Source organism: Ovis canadensis, chromosome 1, assembly GCF_042477335.2.
Source record: "Ovis canadensis isolate MfBH-ARS-UI-01 breed Bighorn chromosome 1, ARS-UI_OviCan_v2, whole genome shotgun sequence".
Lineage (NCBI taxonomy): Eukaryota > Metazoa > Chordata > Mammalia > Artiodactyla > Bovidae > Ovis > Ovis canadensis.
The window spans coordinates 133,496,211-133,515,475 of NC_091245.1; the positions used below are offsets into that span (position 1 = coordinate 133,496,211).

Below are 19,265 nucleotides of genomic sequence, written 5' to 3' on the forward strand. Positions count from 1 at the left end.
TTTTGTCTTTTAAATATAATCTTAAAGTTTCCAAAATCAAATCTGTGTAATAATTTAAGGGAAATCCATCCTATTCCTGTCCGTTCCACCCACTTTGAAAAGTTTTCATTTAACTTCCCAGTATTTCTTTCTTACGAAAAAGGTAGCCTGTGCAACCATACAGTTCTGCACCTTGCTAGTTTCACTTACTATGTCCATATACAAAGATCACCCTCATTCCTCTTCGTGACTGCATTGCAAACAATTTTGTTATTTATTCAGCTAATATCCTATTAATGGGCACTTGATTATTTTCAATCTTTTTTATAATAAATGCTTTCTGATATTTATTCAGCCACCCCCTTTAGATGGGTATCTCATTTTCAATTTTTTATAATAAATAATTTTGAAATAAATAATACTATGCATGAATCATGTCCTGTTTTGTACAACTCTGGAACTGGTTCCCCATAGGGGGGGTTGATGAGTCAAAGTGTAGGTATGTAATTCTTCTGTATGTTGCTGAACTCCACTTGAGAGCAGACACATCCCTGCACAGCCCATCGGGACTGTGTGAAATGCCTGTTTCCACTCTGCCTCAATAACAGAGTATGCAGATGAGTTACGTGTTTTAGTTCCTGCTAATCCGAGGCAGGAGATGCTGTCTTTTTGGCGGTTTATTTACATTTCAAGTTATGTTGAACAGAGCTTCACACTTCACAGTTTTTTGTTTGTTTCGCTGAGAAGCTTAGGGAATCTTAGGTCCCCAACCAGGGATTGAACCCAGACCCTTGGCACTGAAAGCTCAGAGTCCCACCCAACTAGACCACCAGGGAATTCCCAAGAACTTCATGCTTGAAGAGCCCTTTGAATTGCTCTTCCAGGAACTCTCTGGGGCTTGCAGGTGCACGCCAACACGTGCATGAGTATATGTCTGTGTGCACCCATAGCCATCTTTCTATTCTGCACTTTTAATATTTATTTCCATTTTTAGGGACTCCTTGTTATATCAGTGACAATACTCTTTGGTTAAGGCTTAAATTGCAAACATCTTTTGCCAATTAAACATTTAACTTTTGATTTGTATATAGCGTTTTATTTTTTCATGCAAACACTCTTTGGATATATAGTCCAGTCCACAGAAGACTGTACCATGTTTCGTTTCATTTTGTTGGGGGGTAATGGCCTTATTTATCTATCTACGTACATTTAAATCTCTGAATCATTTGGACTCTACCCCCATGTACACTATCGGGATCAGATCCAATTTCCCTTAAATCACTGCGCAACTGTGATAACAATATTTATTAAGAATTCTCGATAGTTTGAGATGCTACCATTTTATATGTAGATAAACAGATGGATGGATGGATGCAGACACAGAGAAAGGTCGGTATAGTTAGAGCTCTTTTTATCCCTTCCACTGTTACCGCTGCTCAGTTGTGTCCGATTCTGTTGTGACCCCATGGATTGCAGTCTGCCAAGCTTCCCTGTCCATGGGATTTCTCCCAGCAAGAACACTGGCATGGGTTGCCATTTCCTCCTCCAGGGGATATTCCCAACCCAGAGACTGAACTGGCATCTCTTGCGTCTCCTGCATTAGCAGGCAGGTTCTTTTCCACTGTGCCACCTGGGAAGCCCATCTTTATCCCTAACTTTTCTAAATCTATAAACGAACTTAGGCCACTTTCTGGGCTTCATGTTCTGTTCCATCTGTTTGTCAGCCTCTTCATGTACCGGTTTCACAGTGTTTTAATTACAGAGGCGTCATCAAATTCTATAATATAAGGCTACGACCACCTCATTTCCACCCAAAGGTATGAGCATTTATTTTTCATCATCTCATTTAATATTTATTTATGTACATTTTATAATTAATGTAAAATATTGATACAAAAACACACATATATAATTTACAAACAAAAACTTAAATGTTGGGACATAGTCTCGTAAAAAAAAAAAAAGTAGAATACAGAATTTAAAAAAAAATTGAGGATCACTGACTCAAACAGTGATTTTTGAACATTACAGCATCCTCAGACCGCTTTCAGTGAAGGGCAGGGGAACAGCACAACAGAGCTGAGATTCTTAGGCTGTATCTAATCCTGGCATTTGCCTGATGCTGAACTATGTGATAATATCCTTGGATGAAGATGATGAGTCACCTGGATTCTGAGGAAGTTTTTTCAGTTCTACTGAGCACATCGCACAAGAAGATGTTACGGTTACTGAAGAAGAATGCCTAGGGAAACCATCTTTAGTTCAGAGATAAAGATCACTTTATCAGGCTCTGTCCTCTCATCTCTCTTCAGAAACATCTGGGATCTCTCTGGTGGTCCAGTGGCTAACACTCTGAGCTCTCAATGCAGGGGGCCCAGGTTCAATCCCTAATGAGGAACTAGATCCCACAGGCCACAATAAGCGTTCTTGTGCTGCAACGAGAAGACCCTACATGCCCCAACTGTTTATCTGGCACAAATAAATAATAAAAACATTTACAAATAAAATAACATTAAGTGTTTGTCCCTTTGGGGACACAAATTGCTATGATATCAACTGAGTGGCAAGGGGATAGGACCATGAGGGGAAGTCTGGAATCCCCTGCTCCAGAGAATTCTTTTAGAACTCTGTAACATCCTATGTTGTGTTTTATCTAAGGAGGTACTGTTGGATTCATGAGTTTATAATCAATGCTTATCAATTCAGGAGAAGCTTATGTGTTTTTATGATACAAGGAGGCATCAGGTAATCAGCACCTGTTCAAGGCAGACGTGTCCCTATACTTCCCAGTAACTATAGGGAGGTCACAGTTAATAAGGAAGGAGGGAGTTTGAGGAGCAATAAAATTACACATTCATTGTTGCTGCTGTTGTTCTGTTGCCAAGTCCTGTCTGACTCTTTGCGACCCCACGGACTGCAGCACGCCAGGCTTCCCTGTCCTGCACTATCTCCTGGAGTTTGCACAAGTTCATGTCCATTGAGTCGGTGATACCATCCAACCATCTCATCTCTGGTTCCCCTGCCTTTTCTAAATGCACTCATTAAGGACTATGAATTTTACATGTCTCCTGGGATTTTCATTACTAAAAAAATTTGTAGTTGTATGAAGCTAAGAGGCAAATACACAAACTCCAGGTTACTTACTTTCTTTTAACCAGTATTACTATGTGACAGCCACTATGCTGGGTTCCAGGGATGCAAAGCTGTGTTGTCTCTGCCCTCAGCAAACTCACAGTCCAGAGATGCAGGTGTAAAACGGTAAGAGTACAGCCCAACAAGTGCTGTAGAGAAGCAGCTACATGGCAAAAGCACCAGGATTATAACCAGCAGGAGACTCCGGCTCTGAAGAATGGATGGGCTGGAAAGACTTAAAAGAAGAGGTCAGGGATTCTGGAGTTAGACCTTTAGAGGGCAATTGCGTTTGGCAACATGGAGAACATTTGGACAAGGACAACAATGGTAGCAAAGATGTGCCTTGGAAAGGAGAAACATCTAACAAGGTAAAATGGCACAGAGGTTCACTCCCATACACACACTTACAGGCACTTCAGCACAAACACAAAAGAACCTGACTTCTTCTGGCACCAAAAACATTATATGGGGTCAAAGTACAAAGATCCCACAACTCCAATCAGTTTACATAAAACTTTTATCATATTTTTATGGAATAGCTCACTGTGCTTAGATTATTGGATTAAATAATGGAATAATTAGTTCAGTTCAGTGGCTCAGTCGTGTCTGACTCTTTGCAACCCCATAAATCGCAGCACGCCAGGCCTCCCTGTCCCTCACCAATTCCCAGAGTTTACTCAAACTCATCTCCATCGAGTCAGTGATGCCATCCAACCATCTCACCCTCTGTTGTCCCCTTCTCCTCCTGCCTTCATCTTTCCCAGCATCAGGGTCTTTACCAGCGACCAGTAATTACATTACTGGATTAAACAGATCAGTGTTTGTTTACACTTGAGTCACCGTTTATTTCATGGCGTCCATTCTACTTCTGATTAAAATTCATTCCTATTTTAAAGTGCCTCTAGAGGGTTTTTTTAAAACATAAACACAATCCTCTCTTTTCAAATTTAGCACTTTTCCAGTAGTTTAACGTGTTCCCATTTTATTTATGGTCATTACTTCTTTGGTCTCTTTTAAAAATAGCAGCAGCTCGCACTTGTCTGTAAATCTTAGCTAGAGCTGGTGTCTCCGCCCTGTCTGGGTGTCAGCCCTTACTCTCTTCTTTGGATTTTTGGTGCCTCCTTGGAATTCCTCTCTTTCTAGTTTTGATCACTTGTGTGGGAGTTTATTTCCCTCTGTTGTGTTATATCACTTGATTTCACTACTTCTATTTAGTGATTTTACCTAGAAGATCATCCTTATTGCATCTTGGCATAAGGGGTTTTTTTTTGGTTACAAAAAAGTATTGTTCTGTTTGTTTTTTAAAAATTAGTTTATATTGGAGTATAGTTACTTTACAATGCTGCTATGTTAGTTTCTGCTATACAGCAAAATGAATCAGCCACACATATACATATACCCCCTCCCTTTTGGACTTCCTACCCATTCAGGTCACCACAGACCATTGAGGAGAGTTCCCTGTGGTACACAGGAGATTCTCATTAGTTCTACTAATGAACTATTTTATAGTACAGTATCAATAGTGTATATGTGTCAGTACTAATCTTCCAATTCCTCCCACATGCTCACCAACTGGCCCTCTCTTCTCTCGCCAGCAACTTAGTGAAAGTCGCTCAGTCATGTCCGGCTCTTTTCAACCCCATGGACTATACAGTCCATGGAATTCTCCAGGCCAGAATACTGGAGTGGGTAGCCTTTCCCTTCTCCAGGGGATCTTCCCAACCCAGGGATCGAACTCATGTCTCCTGCATTGCAGACAGATTCTTTACCAGCTGGATCACAAGGGAAGCCCAAGAATACTGGAGTGGGTAGCCTATCCCTTCTGCAGCGGATCTTCCCAACCCAGGAATCAAACTGGGGTCTCCTGAACTGCAGGCGGATTCTTTACCAACAGAGCTATCGGTTTTTTAAAATGCCTCTTCAATATGTTATCACGATTCCCATTTGGCAACCTAGCTTTGGGTTGTGGTTTCATGCTACGTCACTTCAGTCATGTCCAACTCTTTGTGACCCCACAGAGAGACCCTCTGCCAGGCTCCTCTATTCATGGGACTCTCCAGACAAGAATACTGGAGTGGCTTGCCATGCCCTCCTTCAGGGGATCTTCTAGACCCAGGGATTGAACCCAAGTCTCCTACACTGCAGCAGGCAAGTTCTTTACCATTAGGGCCACCTGGGAAGCCCAGGCTGTGGCTTTAGTTACAAGTAAAGCTAGAATTTTGTAGGACAGCACAGAATACTATACATAATATGATATGATTTGTTGGAACATGCAGAACATTAAGCATAGTAAAATTTGATTTTTAAAGAAATGCTACAAGTATGCTCAGATATGCTGGAACTACATTTCCCCTTTTAGTTTTTCTGGAATCATATGCAACAAACTTATGAGTGGGCTACATAGTTGATGAGGAAGTAGAGAAAAGAGAAGTCTTGTACACTATTGTTAAGAATGGCCATTGGTACAGTCACTGTGAAAAACAGCATGGAGGTTCCTTAAAAAACTAAATACAGAGCTATCCTGTAACCCACCAATTCCACTTCAGGGTATGTATCTGAAGAAACAAAAACACTAATTCGAAAAGATACATGCACACCAATGTTCACAGCAGCACTATTTGCAACAGCCAAGATACAGAAGCAACCTAGGTGTCTATTAACAGATGAATGGATAAAGATGTGGAATGTGTATACACATGATGGAATATTACTCAGCCATAAAAAGAGAATGAAATGTCATCATTTGCAACTACAGGGGTGGACTTGGAGGGTATTATGATTAGTGAAATAAACAGAGAAAGACAATTACTGTAGGACATCACATATACGCTATCTAAAAAAATAAAGCAAACTCGTGAGTATAACAAAAAAGAAACAGACTCACAGGTATAGAGAACAAACCCCAGAGGAGGGAGGTGGTTGCTAGAGGAGGGAGTGACAGAAAGGGACAAGATGGAGTAGGAGATTAAGAGGTACAAACTCCTGAGTGTGAAATAAACAAGCCACAAGGGTATAGTGCACAGCACAGGGAATACAGCCAATATGGCATAATAACTATAAATGGAATATAACTTTTAAAAATTGTGACTGTTGTACACCTGAAACTTTTAAAATATTGTACACCAACTGTACCTCAATTAGAATAGTAAATAAAGAAAGGGGAATGGAATAGAAGTCAAAAGGACTGGAAAATAACACTTATTTGTCATTTGACAACTTTTCTGTGACATTTGAATTCATCACATATATAAATTTTGTCAAACATGTAAGTAAGTGCATTTAACAGTGATCTACTTTCGGCTTTGGTTACGTATACCATAAAGCAAAGAGAAAATTTTTACAGTGTGAGGAAAGCTAAAACTGAAGACAGCCAGGGACTATTTTGACAAGATGTAAGCCAGCAAACTGGAAACGCTTTGCATAAAGGAGAGAGGCCAGCAAGGCTTCCTCACTCTGCATAAAGACAAATTTGTCCCAAACCGTCCCTGTAAGATATTTTAAAAACTAAAACAAAACAGATTTTCCAACGAAACAAAATCCTGATGCCAAAGATATATGAGAGACAGAGAAAGAAGACTGTTCAGTTAAGGCCGAAAACTCATGTCTATTTTACTCACGGGGATTCTTGCTCAGCACTTTTTGAGCCCAGACAGGGGACAGCTAAGAGAGTAGCTATTTTTTAAATCATTTAATCATTCAAGAGCACTGTATTTACTCACGTATAGTGCACTCTTGCATGTTTCCCCACTTCCAGTTTCTTGAAGGAAATATTTGACATTTTTCTCCACAAAGTTTCTTTCCCATTGGGCTATTAATAATGTTAACAAAAGCAGGAGAACCTCTGAAGATTTAAAGAAAGCAGCTGGACAGGCATAAATGACCCCTGTTTACTTAAAGTGAAGTGTTTACCTCTATTCAACAGTTTTAGGGAATTTCCAGGAGTTAAAGTATGCTTTGAATCGGGACTCTTCAAATTCTACCCCTTAGAACATTACAGAGTTCTGCAGGAGCTGTTTCCTAAAAATGTTCTTTACATCGTTATTTTTTGATTGACACATGGTTGACTTATAATGTTGTGTTAGTTTCAGGTATACAACAAAGTGAACATATCTACATCTATTCTTTTTCAGATTCTTTTCCATTATAGGTTATTACAAGATACTGAATATAGTTCCCTGTGTTATATGGTGGGTCCTTGTTTATTTTTTATATAGCAGTGTGTATCTATTAATACCAAACTCCTAATTTATCCCTCCCCATCCTTCCCTTTTAGTAACCATAAGTTTGTTTTCTATGTCTGTGAGTCTATTTCTGTTTTGTAAATTTAGGATTCCACATACAACTGATATTCTATGATATTTATCTTTCTCTGTCTGACTTCATTTAGTATAATAATCCCTAAGTTCCATTCATGTTGCTGCAAATGTCATTATTTCATTCTTTTTATGGCTCAGTAATATTTCATTGCATGTATGGACCATCTCATCTTTGTCTGTTTGCCTGTCAATGGATGTTTTGGTTGCTTCCATGTCCTGGCTCTTGTAAACAATGCTGCAGTGAACAAATGCGGCGTGTATTTCTTTTCAAATTAGAGTTTGTCTTTTCCTGATCTATGCCCAATAGTGGGATTGCTGGTAGTTCTATATTTTTTTAAGGAACCTCCGTACTGTTCTCCACAGTGACTCCACCAAATTGCATTCCCACCAGCAATGGAGGAGGGTTCCATTTCAGGGAGTAGCTCTTGACCTACTTCATAGGTTCAGGATACGGTTTTGCTTCTCTGCTCATAAAACATAGGAAAATCCAAACTGCAGAACATTTCTGATCTACTTACTGGTTTGAAGATTCTGAGTAGGGTTTTGTGGTTCGGCCGGCAGTCCTTCGTTTGGACACACACATCCTCCCTCTCTCTCTGTCTCTCTCTCTGTCTCTCATGCAGACACTCACCCTCTTAGTAATACAGAAAGCCACTCTTCTTCCCATCACATTTGATCAAATCACCCTTCTAAGGGTGGTAACTTGGGGAAACTCTAAAAATACTTAAAAAAAAATCCTAACGGGAGACAAACTCAGGCAGTGGAAAAGAGAACAACATTGAAAGAAGAGACATATTCCTGGTAACCCAAGGAGCTACTGTTTTATGTTTATACATAAACATGTATATATGTTTATGTTTATACAAACTGAACAAAAAGTTGGAAACACCTGCAGTATACATGATTTTTTTTTCAATCCCTTAAAAACCAAAGAGCAGTTTTCTTCAAATCCCTTATTCAGTTGAATAAACTACATTTCAAATAATCAAACCATTTTCTGGGGGTACCTGTACATGGTTAACAATATATGATTGTGTATGTATATATTTCAGTAAACGACATAAAAGACATACTTAGGACCTTCGCTGATGGCTCAGTGATGAATTCACCTGCCAAGGCAGGAGACATGGGTTCAATCCCTCATCAGAGATGATGCCGTATGCTGCAGGGCAACTAAGCCCCTGCACCACAAGTACTGACCCTGTGCTCTAGAGCCGGGAGGCACAACTACGGAAGCCCACTCACCCTAGAGCCCTTCTCTGTGACAAGGAAACTCTCGTTGCCATGGCAACGAGAAGTTTTATGCACCGCAACTCGAGAAAAGTTCAAGCAGCAACAAAGACTCAGCACAACCAGCTATATAGATAAATACTTTTTAAAAAAGACATACTTGGCAAGTAATTGTCTGGACCACTCCGACTGCATCCAACTGGTCTCCCCACTTCAACTCCCCACCTACCCTATTCTGCCCATTCTTCATCTTCCACCCACTGTGTTCTCTTTCTGAAATGCAAATCTGACTGGCATTCAGTGTTCAAAAGCCTTTGCTGGCTTCTCCTTGCTATAAATTCAAAATCCTAAATGTGTGCATCCACCTCCACCTGCTGCCTCCCACCTCGCTGCTGTCCACACTCTGGCCCTACGCGACTTCTTTTATTCTTCCGCCCTCTTTCTTCTCACTCTCCCCCAAGGACACCTGTGCATGTATGTCGTTGGCTCTATTGGTCTCTTCCATCGTCTTTACCCAGTTACAGTAGGACTCTTCATAGATATAGAGATGAATGTGTGTGTTTTGTAATAAAACTTTAAAAAATATTCCCATTTTTTTTTACATTTTAAAGTTTTTATCTAGCTATTTTACTTTATTCTTTTTTTTAGCCATGATGTGCAGCATGGAGCATCTTAATTCCCTGACCAAGGATCAAAGCTCTGCCCCCTGCAATGACAGCACAGAGTCTTAACCACTGAACCACCAGGGAAGCCCTTAAAATAAATTCTTAAAATAATGAAAGTAAATGAAACTTACTGCTTCACTCAAAGCTGTTTAAACTAGTAAAATGCTTATGAAACAGCATAGTTTTTGTCTATGACTCTGAAAAATGTCAGAAATCCATTATGAGTGATAATATGAATGCTTAACTTCATGGCCCCCCAAATTTAACAGTAATAACAGTAACTGTTTTTTAAGTGCGTTACACGTGTGGACATGTTTCTTTCTCCCTCATCCTCTATGAGGTTATCGGTACTGTTATTGGAATTATCACTGTTACAGATGGGTCAGCTGACGCACAAAAAGTCATGTGAACTTGTACAAGGTCAAAGAGCTAGTAAACGAACAGAGCTCAGCATTACAGTACACGCTCTTTACCAGTACACTTGGCCGTCTGAAATACAGCCCCCAAAATGCAAATATATAAGCAGCAATATAATTTAAAGGGGCTCTCCTGATGGCTCAGTTGGTAAAGAATCTGCCTGCAATGCAGGAGACCCCACTTTGATTCCTGGGTTGGGAAAATCCACTGGAGAAGGCATAGGCTACCCGCTCCAGTATTCTTGGGGTTCCCTTGTGGCTCAGCTGGTGAAGAATCTGCCTGCAATGTGGGATGCCTGGGTTCGATCCCTGGGTTGGGAAGATCCCCTGGAGAAGGGGAAGGCTACCCACTCCAGTATTCCGCCTTGGAGAATTCCATGAACTGAATAGTCCATGGGGTTGCAAACAGTCTCAAAGAGTACATGCTCTTTACTAGTACACTATGCCATCTGAAATACAACTCCCAAAATGCAAATATAGAAGCAGCAATATAATTGAAAAGGAAGAGTTATGGTTGTTCCATAGGTTCTAGAATGTTCTTGGCCACAGCACTGATTTCACACATCCTGATTTTGGTTGGTGTGGTAGAGAGAATAATGGCCCCTCAAAAGGCGTCCACAGCCTAAATCCAGAAACCTATAAATATGTTACTTTACTTGGTAAATAGGACATAAGGTTGTAGATGGAATTAGTCACTAACTAGCTCCCCTTGAGATGAGTAGATTATTCTAGATTTCCCAGGAGGGCCTGATATAATTTTAAGGATCCTTTTAAGTGGAAGGGGCTTCCCAGATGGCACAGTGGTAAAGAAACTGCCTGCCAATGCAGGAGATGAAGGAGACTCGAGTTCGACCCCTGGGTTGGGAAGATCTTCTGGAGTAGGAAATGGCAACCTGTTTCAGCATTCTTGCCTGGAAAAGTCCATGGACAGAGGAGCCTGGTGGGCTACAGTCCAGGAGGCCACAAGCTGAGCGACTGAGCATGCACACACATAAATGGAAGAAGGAGGCAGAAGAGAGAGAACCAGAGATGTGGCGGCCTGGCATTGCTGGCTTTGCATCTGGAGGAATGGGGCCATGGTTTGCCTCTAGAAGCTAGAAAAGGCACAGAAACAGGTTCTCTCTAGAAACTCTGGAAGGAGCACTACCTCTCCCATACCTTGATTTTAGCCCAGGGAGACTTATTTCATACTTCTGACCTCTAGAACTTTAAGATAAAAAGTTCATGTTGTATTAAATGTATGATAATTTATTTTTGTGGCAATAAGAAACTAATATAGTTAGGCTGTTTTTCTGAGTTCTGACCTCAGAAACAACTTCCAAGAAACTAGTGCCCAGTTTTAAGTTTTCTGTTTTTGGCAGAGAAAGCACTTGACCCAAATTCTGATTCCTCTTTTCCACCCTCCCCCTTATCTTCTTCAAAACATCAGTCTGGCAATACAGGTAGCCTGGAGTATTGGCTCAGCGGTGCTGTCACTACATTGCTGAGATGTAAAGAAATGTTATTGTAATACTCCATTGTGTATATGTACCACAGCTTTCTTATCCATTCATCTGCTGATGGACATCTAGGTTGTTTCCATGTCCTGGCTATTACAAACAGTGCTGCGATGAACATTGGGGTACATGTGTCTCTTTCAATTCTGGTTTCCTTGGTGTGTATGCCCAGCAGTGGGATTGCTGGGTCATAAGGTAGTTCTATTTACAATTTTTTAAGGAATCTCCACACTGTTCTCCATAGTGGCTGTACTAGTTTGCATTCCCACCAACAGTGTAGGAGGGTTCCCTTTTCTCCACACCCTCTCCAGCATTTATTGCTTGCAGATTTTTGGATCGCAGACATTCTGACTGGTATGAAGTGGTACCTCATTGTGGTTTTGATTTGCATTTCTCTAATAATGAGTGATTTGAGCATCTTTTCATGTGTTTGTTAGCCATCCGTATGTCTTCTTTGGAGAAATGTCTATTTAGTTCTTTGGCCCATTTTTTGATTGGGTCGTTTATTTTTCTGGAATTGAGCTGCAAGAGTTGCTTGTATATTTTTGAGATTAGTTGTTTGTCAGTTGCTTCATTTGCTATTATTTTCTCCCATTCAGAAGGCTGTCTTTTCACCTTGCTTATAGTTTCCTTTGTTGTGCAGAAGCTTTTAATTTTAATTAGATCCCATTTGTTTAGTTTCGCTCTTATTTCCAGAATTCTGGGCGGTGGATCATAGAGGATCCTGCTGTGATTTATGTCTGAGAGTGTTTTGCCTATGGTCTCCTCTAGGAGTTTTATAGTTTCTCGTCTTACATTTAGATCTTTAATCCATTTTGAGTCTATTTTTGTGTGCGATGTTAGAAAGTGATTTAATTTCATTCTTTTACAAGTGGCTGACCAGTTTTCCCAGCACCACTTGTTAAAGAGATTGTCTTTAATCCATTGTATATTCTTGCCTCCTTTGTTGAAGATAAGGTGTCCATAGGTGTGTGGATTTATCTCTGGGCTTTCTATTTTGTTCCATCGATCTATATGTCTGTCTCTGTGCCAGTACCATACTGTCGTGATGACTGTGGCTTTGTAGTAGAGCCTGAAGTCAGGCAAGTTGATTCCTCCAGTTCCATTCTTCTTTCTCAAGATTGCTTTGGCTATTCGAGGTTTTTTGTATTTCCATACAAATCTTGAAATTATTTGACTCAGCCGTTAAAAAGAATTCATTTGAATCAGTTCTGATGAGATGGATGAAACTGGAGCCTATTATACAGAGTGAAGTAAGCCAGAAAGAAAAACACCAATACAGTATACTAACACATATGTATGGAATTTAGAAAGATGGCAATGACGACCCTGTATGCAAGACAGCAAAAAAGACACAGATGTGTATAACGGACTTTTGGACTCAGAGGGAGAGGGAGAGGATGGGATGATTTGGGAGAACGGCATTGTAACATGTATACTATCATGTAAGAATCAAATCGCCAGTCTATGTCCGACGCAGGATACAGCATGCTTGGGGCTGGTGCACGGTGATGACCCACAGAGAAGTTATGGGGAGGGAGGTGGGAGGGGGGTTCATGTTTGGGAACGCATGTACACCCGTGGTGGATTCATGTCAATGTATGGCAAAACCAATACAGTATTGTAAAGTAAAATAAAGTAAAAATAAAAATTAAAAAAAAAATAAAAATAATTTTTAAAAAAAGAAATGTTATTGTAAACAATGGCTTTTATAGATTTCTGCTGGTGTGACTTTAACAAACACAGCAGCTCTTGCCTCTGTGGTCTAATCCATCTTCTCCACCAAAGAGACCCACTGGAGGAAGCTGGTGTGATAGAAACCATGGGCACAGCACATACATGTGCATTCATACGGGCTCCTCTCCTTGAGCTGCTCCTGAAAGGGACAGTGAAGGTCACTCAGTTGTGTGCAATTCTTTGTGACCCCGTGGACCTCTCCAGGCTAGAATACTGGAGTGGGTAGCCTTCCCCTTCTCCAGGGGATCTTCCCGATCCAGGGATCCAACCCAGGTCTCCCGTATTGCAGGCAGATTCTTTACCAGCTGAGCCACAAGGGAAGCCCAAGAATACTGGAGTGGATAGCCTATCCCTTCTCCAGCGGATCTTCCAGATCCAGGAATCGAACTGGGGTCTCCTGCGTTGCAGGCAGATTCTTTACCAACTGAGCTATGAGGAAAGCCCTAGGGAGGGATAAATGAGTGTCCTCAGCCATAGGGAACTCAATGTTCTCTTTATGCTGACATTTTTGCTTTTGACTTCTCCCTTTCTAATGTCGTTTGTTACAATACTGAAATGGTTATCAGGTCTACCAGCAAGCCCAATATGGCCTTTGCATTCATCTTGACTATGCCAAGGTGGAACAAGTTCTCCTCGGCAAACTGATTATGATGTTTTGTTCTTAGCAATGTTGACAGAGGGCAGAATTTTCCTGGCACTGGTTTCCTGGAGTGCTGTTTTGGGTCAGTTCCATCATAAAAACAGAACCTTATAATTTTGCAGAAGATACAAACCTCTCTCTCCCTCCACTGTCCTATCAGTTGGTAAGAGATCAGAGACTCAGACCAAGTTGCCTGGCTTGGGTTCCAGTTTAGATCTGAGGACCATCTTCTACTAGCTGTGTAGAGTCAAGAACAGCACACTGCTCTCATTCACATTCAACTCCTTGTCTTAATCGTTTCCTCAGAGAACTCTGACATCTCACCTCGTTGGAATAAATTAGAGCTTAATGATTTATAATGCAATCATTAATTCTATCCATATATTTCTTCCACTCACTCCATATCCCTTCCCATTTAATTGATGTATATTTATATACCATTAACCAAGCACTTTGCTCAGCACTGGACATATAGTGGTGAGCAAACATCAAGAAATGTCTTCCCTCATGGAGCTTCCATTTTAGTGGGAAAGAAAAATATAATTCAACTAAATGCACAAATAAATGTCTATTTATCAACAGGTACACTGAAATTAAAATTTAAAAAACAGCAATGACAACAAAAATCAATCCTCCTGACTACCAAAAAAGAAACAAATACTGACAGACAGAAGTAAAAGGAAAGAATGGGAATGAGCAAGATATTATGCAGAATAGGGCTGAGACAAAAGAGTGGTACAGTCATATCTGTGATGAATATAAAGAAGCTGAATATATAAACACAGCATAAGGAATCCACTATCTTTTCTTGAATGAAGGTAGCAAAAAAGGGTCAAGTACTCGAGAAAATGAAAGGAGTGAAGGCCAGTTATCTATGGAACAAATTCTCTGATATTCAAATCTCAGTTTCATCTCTTTCCAGCCTAAGTAAGTGAGCTTAGACAAGTAATTTAGCTTTTCTGAGCTTTTCTATAAGTTGAAGATATGTTCTATCTCATGCATTTGTTGAGAACTTAAAAAGAGAGCATATACAAGGAAGTCCTAGGAACAGTGTTACTGTTCCTTCAGTACAGATTTAGCCTTCAGTACAGTTTTGGGGTCCTTCCCTGTTGGCTCAGGGTTAAAGAAACCGCCTGCCAATTCAGGAGTCATGGGTTCGATCCCTGGGTCAAGAAGATCCCCTGGAGAAGGAAATGGCAACCAGCTCCAGTATCCTTGCCTGGGAAATCCCGTGGACAGAGGAGCCTGGCAGGCTACAGTCCATGGGCTCGAAAAGAGTTGGACAAAACTTATCAACTGAACAACAACAATAGTTTTTGAATCTGGAGGTGAAACCTGAGTCAAAAAATCATAAATAGGATAGTGGAGTGAAACTTAGTCTCAAAGAACATTCTTATTTTTTTCAACAACATTCTAAAAGCAATGAGTGTACATAGTACCAGATCTCAGTTTCTAATGCCGTTCTCCAATCCAGGAACCAGGGATCCCTGGAGCAATGGCTAATTCTGGAACTGAAGCAGAAAATGTATAGGATCAGCCTGGAGCATTTTGCGGTACTAGAAAGAAAGAAAGTGCTAAAAACAAACAAACAAAAACACACACATACACAAGGATGAAGGGATGTCAAAGGGATATAGGAACCAATTTAAAGAACTCTCAATGGCCAAAGTTGGACAATTTAGATTGTAAAAAAATAAATAAAATACTACTGGACTATACCAGGTTCAATGCATGAGACAGGGTGCTCAGGGCTGGTACACTGGGCTGACTCAGAGGGATGGGATGGGGAGACAGGTGGGAGGGGGGTTCAGGATGGGGAACACATGTACACCCATGGCTGATTCATGTCAATGTATGGCAAAACCACTACAACATTATAAAGCAATTAGCCTCCAATTAAAATAAATAAACTTTTTAAAAAACTACTGGATTATAATCCAAAGTGCAAAATAAATATTGATAAGCCTATACTGATGTAAAAATGAATGGATGAATGAATGGAGGAAGGGAGAGAGACACATCTTTCAAGCAGAATTTATTATGGAGCTACTCCACTCTCAAGGAAGTAGAATATAACTCTTCTTTCTTAGGTGTGGGTTGCACATAGTGACTTCCTTCCAAAAAATACAGTAAGGAAGTGGGGTGAGGGGAAGTTAACCTATATCATGTATTACCTCAGCCAGGTGATTGATAAAGGTTAACTCCCACAGTGATAAGTCATGTTCCCAGGATGTACCTTTGATATGATGTGATGCAAATCATAGTTTACCTGGGATATCTTCCTCCCACAACCCATAAACCCAGTCTAGTCATAAGGAAAGTGTCAGAGAAATACCAGCTGAGGGACATTCTACAGAATATTTCACCAATACTCCTCAAACATGTTAAGGTAACAAAAAACACAAGGGAAGTCTGAGAAAGTGCCACAGCTAAGAGGAGCCTACGAACACAAGACTACTAAATGTACTGTGGTGTCCTGGAGGGGCTCCTGGAACAGAAAGGGACATTAGGGAAGAATGAAGAAAGTCTGAATAAAGTGTGGACTTCGGTTCATAACAACGTATCAATACAGATTCTGTAACTGTGTAACTGATTCTGTAACACTAATGTAAAATATTAATAATAGGGAGAAGTGGGTGCAGTCTCTAGGGGAATTCCCTATACCACCTTTGCAATTTTTCTTTAAGTCTAAACTACTGTAAAATTTTAAAACAAAATAAAACATTCTTGCAATACCAGGCCTTTGGCATCCCAGGAACAATACAAAAAAGATCCTGCACACTTTCAAATTAATCCCCTATAGGAGTCAGGATTAGACAGGCCAATGTGTTAGCTTTACTCAAAGCTTGTAAAAGAGCTTATTTTGCTTATTCATCTAAGCCTGTGTTTGCCTCTGGGTTATTTCTTGACTCCAATTTCAAATTTAGGGTGTACTGTTTCTATTTTGATTACTGTATAGAAATACCAGAGTAAAACCATTTTCTCTGTTTTTAATTACTGATCATTCTAAAGTCAATCCTTTGACTTGAAATTTAAGACTGTCAGTGAAATATATAATTATCCTGGTGGTTTTGTTACAATTCCTCCAGCCTGGCTCTTTGTTGACTTTTGGCATTAGTGATTTTTCTCTCTGTGTGCTCAACATGACACCAATTGATATCTCAAAATCGCATGATGGTTTTATTGTGAAGCTTTGACTTTCTGGTTTGATTTTCTATATGTAAGTCAGACATGTCCCTTCACTGAGACAACTTGCACCTTCTTCCCCAATAAGAGACAAAAACACATCAGGTTGAGCTGAGCAACTCAGGCAATGAGGGTGTGAGATTAAAGTCATTATATTATGTTATTAAACACTCATCCTGCAGGTTATTTTAAGTATTCTATTACCAGAACTTGAACAGCAACAATAATAATCCATCCCATTAAAAATAAATAAAAGGACACGAAAGAGAAAGAAAAACCAAAAAAGGAAAAACCGAAGAAAACGGAAAACTTCGTTGCCTAAGTGCTTAAGATCTATTGCAATTTCCTCCATTTTTCTAAAAAGTTAACGGGAGGAAAACAAAATAATAGGAGATATTGCCAGGATTTTAAATCTTATGAGCCCAGGATCCATAACAATCCTGTTTAGAACCATCCTGTGAAATTGGCTTTGGGACGTCCCCGCCCCCCCCCCCCCCCCCCCCCCCCCCGCCACTCGATCATCCAGCTTCTGTAACTTTCTAACAACCATCCCGTTGGAAGTCCCCTGAGGACACAGCAGCTGACCGGGCCGCTCAGACCAGACTTCAACCGAATGAAGATGTGCAGGTGGAGTGGATAAAAGTAATTCTATTTCAGCAGCCAGGAATTCTCCCCCCCCTCCCCACGCGCCCCCAAAGTGCACTGTATATTACCGCCACAAATGGGACCTTCAGACGCCAAGAAAACTCTAACACTGCCCCCAGCTCTGGTACTTAGAGTGTGGCCGGCCCCTGCCTCCGAGTGATGATGCCATCTTGGGATCTTAGCATCTCGTAAGGAGTTAGAGAGTTCTGCATTCTGTTCACGTCCCTGTGTCTAAAAACTTAACCCAACTTTTCCAGAATATGAGAACCTGCTGGTGTGGACCCTTAATTTTCTCTAACTAGTTCAAATCAGATACTATTTAGAATAAACAGAAGACCTCCGAACTCCCCCCCTACCCCCGCCCCAGCAGGCACCCCAAATTCTGGGCTCCCTGGGTGTGAAATCAGTTGCCCCGAGGCAGACCTTTCCGTTCGAGGTCCCGGGGACAGTCCTCCGCCAGGACCAGGTCTAGGGGCTGAAGACTGGGGGAAGCTGGTCTCAGCAGGACTGGGTGGGAGGGTAGAGGTACCCCAGCAACTTACAGTCCAGGACGACCACCAGGTAGCGCAGCAGGAGGAGCAGGAGGTGGTGGCGGCTCCTCCTCGCCATCTTCGTGGGGGTCGGGAGCTGGCGGCTCCTCGGAAGCTGAGGGTCCCGGCGGCGGGAGCGCGGGAGGCCGGCCGGGGGGTGGTGGTGGCGGTCGCCGGGCTCCTCGCGGCGGGAGGGGAGAGCGGCGCGCAGCGGAGCGGAGGGGGCGGACCCCGATGGGATGTCAGTTTCCCCCTTCCAGGGGCGCCCGCTCCGCGCGCAGCCCAGAGGCGGTTCTGGTCGAGCCCGGGGCCTGCGGGGGTCTGGGCGCTTCTGTTTTGGAGGGGGCGCGGGGAGAGGTAGGGAGGCGGAGGGAGCCGGACGCGATGCCGGCTGGCTCCTAATGAGGGGGCCGGCGGAGGCAGGCGAGGAGCGGAAGGGAAGCCCTGGCGGGGCGTCCCCCGCCCCGCGCCGCCGAGATTGATCGGCTTTGTGTCGGGTCCCGGCGCGGGGCTGCCAGCTGTCCCCGGGGCGCGGAGCCCGGGCGCGGGAGGCGCTGGCCGCGGGCGCGGGGGTGGGGCGCGGCGGAGGTTTGCGGGGGGTGGGGGTGCTCCGCCCGCCGCGCTCAGACTCGCCGTTCACCCTCCTTGGCACCAAACTTCTTTGCAGGGGGTAGTGCGGTTTCAGCCTAGGGGTGGGGATTTGGGAAAAATTTCTGGCCAACCCGCGAAGCTGAGCGGGGAGGTGCTCCGGCTACAAGGGGTTCGCCGGCTCCGCCTTGGAGGCTAAGGCGGAGGCGATGCGGGGAGGGGCGGGGCGGTGAGCGGGTAAAAAAAAAAAAAATCAATCAAGACGAGCTGGCAGGCAGGACTGAGATTTTAGTAATCGTCTTGGCCTCGTCTCAGTGGAAGCTTTGTGCTTCTTGGAGGCTGAGGGTGTGTTTTGTGTTCTTTGCCTTTGCCGTGTCAGAGTTAGAAGTTCATCTAACGGTGTGAAATATTTATCATGTTTCTTTGCAGTTATATAACTGCCGCCTGTGGAGTTTTCCACATGTTAAAACTCTACAGCTGCCCTTTGTCAGGTTTATTTTTGGTCTACAGTGCTTTTTAAAAGGGAGACCCATTATGCATGCTCTGTTGGGTGTTTTTAAATTGACCTGCACTTGTAGTGTTCAGGGTACAAGGGCTAAACAGGCAATTTTTCTATTTCCTCTCAGGGACCAGAAATGTCTGATGCATTCAACAATATTGACAGGTCAGTATTCCCAAGAGAAGAAATTGTTACACTTGTTGCTT

At 42.2% G+C, this 19,265-nt stretch overlaps 1 protein-coding gene across 7 annotated transcripts in view; it reads right to left on the reverse strand.

Moving 5' to 3' along the window:
- JAM2 (junctional adhesion molecule 2) overlaps window positions 1-18,750 on the reverse strand; it is an 80,646-nt gene extending 61,896 nt beyond the window's left edge. For 6 of the 7 annotated variants that reach the window (XR_011248597.1, XM_069549903.1, XM_069549896.1 and 3 more), the window contains exon 1: window positions 17,985-18,678. Coding sequence is in view for 6 of the 7 variants with exons in the window: in XM_069549903.1 (XP_069406004.1) it covers window positions 17,985-18,051 (67 nt within the window). In the remaining variant the exon portion in view is untranslated. Of the gene's footprint in view, window positions 1-17,984 lie in introns of all 7 variants that reach the window. The other variant, XM_069549863.1, reaches the window with a different exon arrangement.
- Window positions 18,751-19,265: the final 515 nt, after the last annotated feature.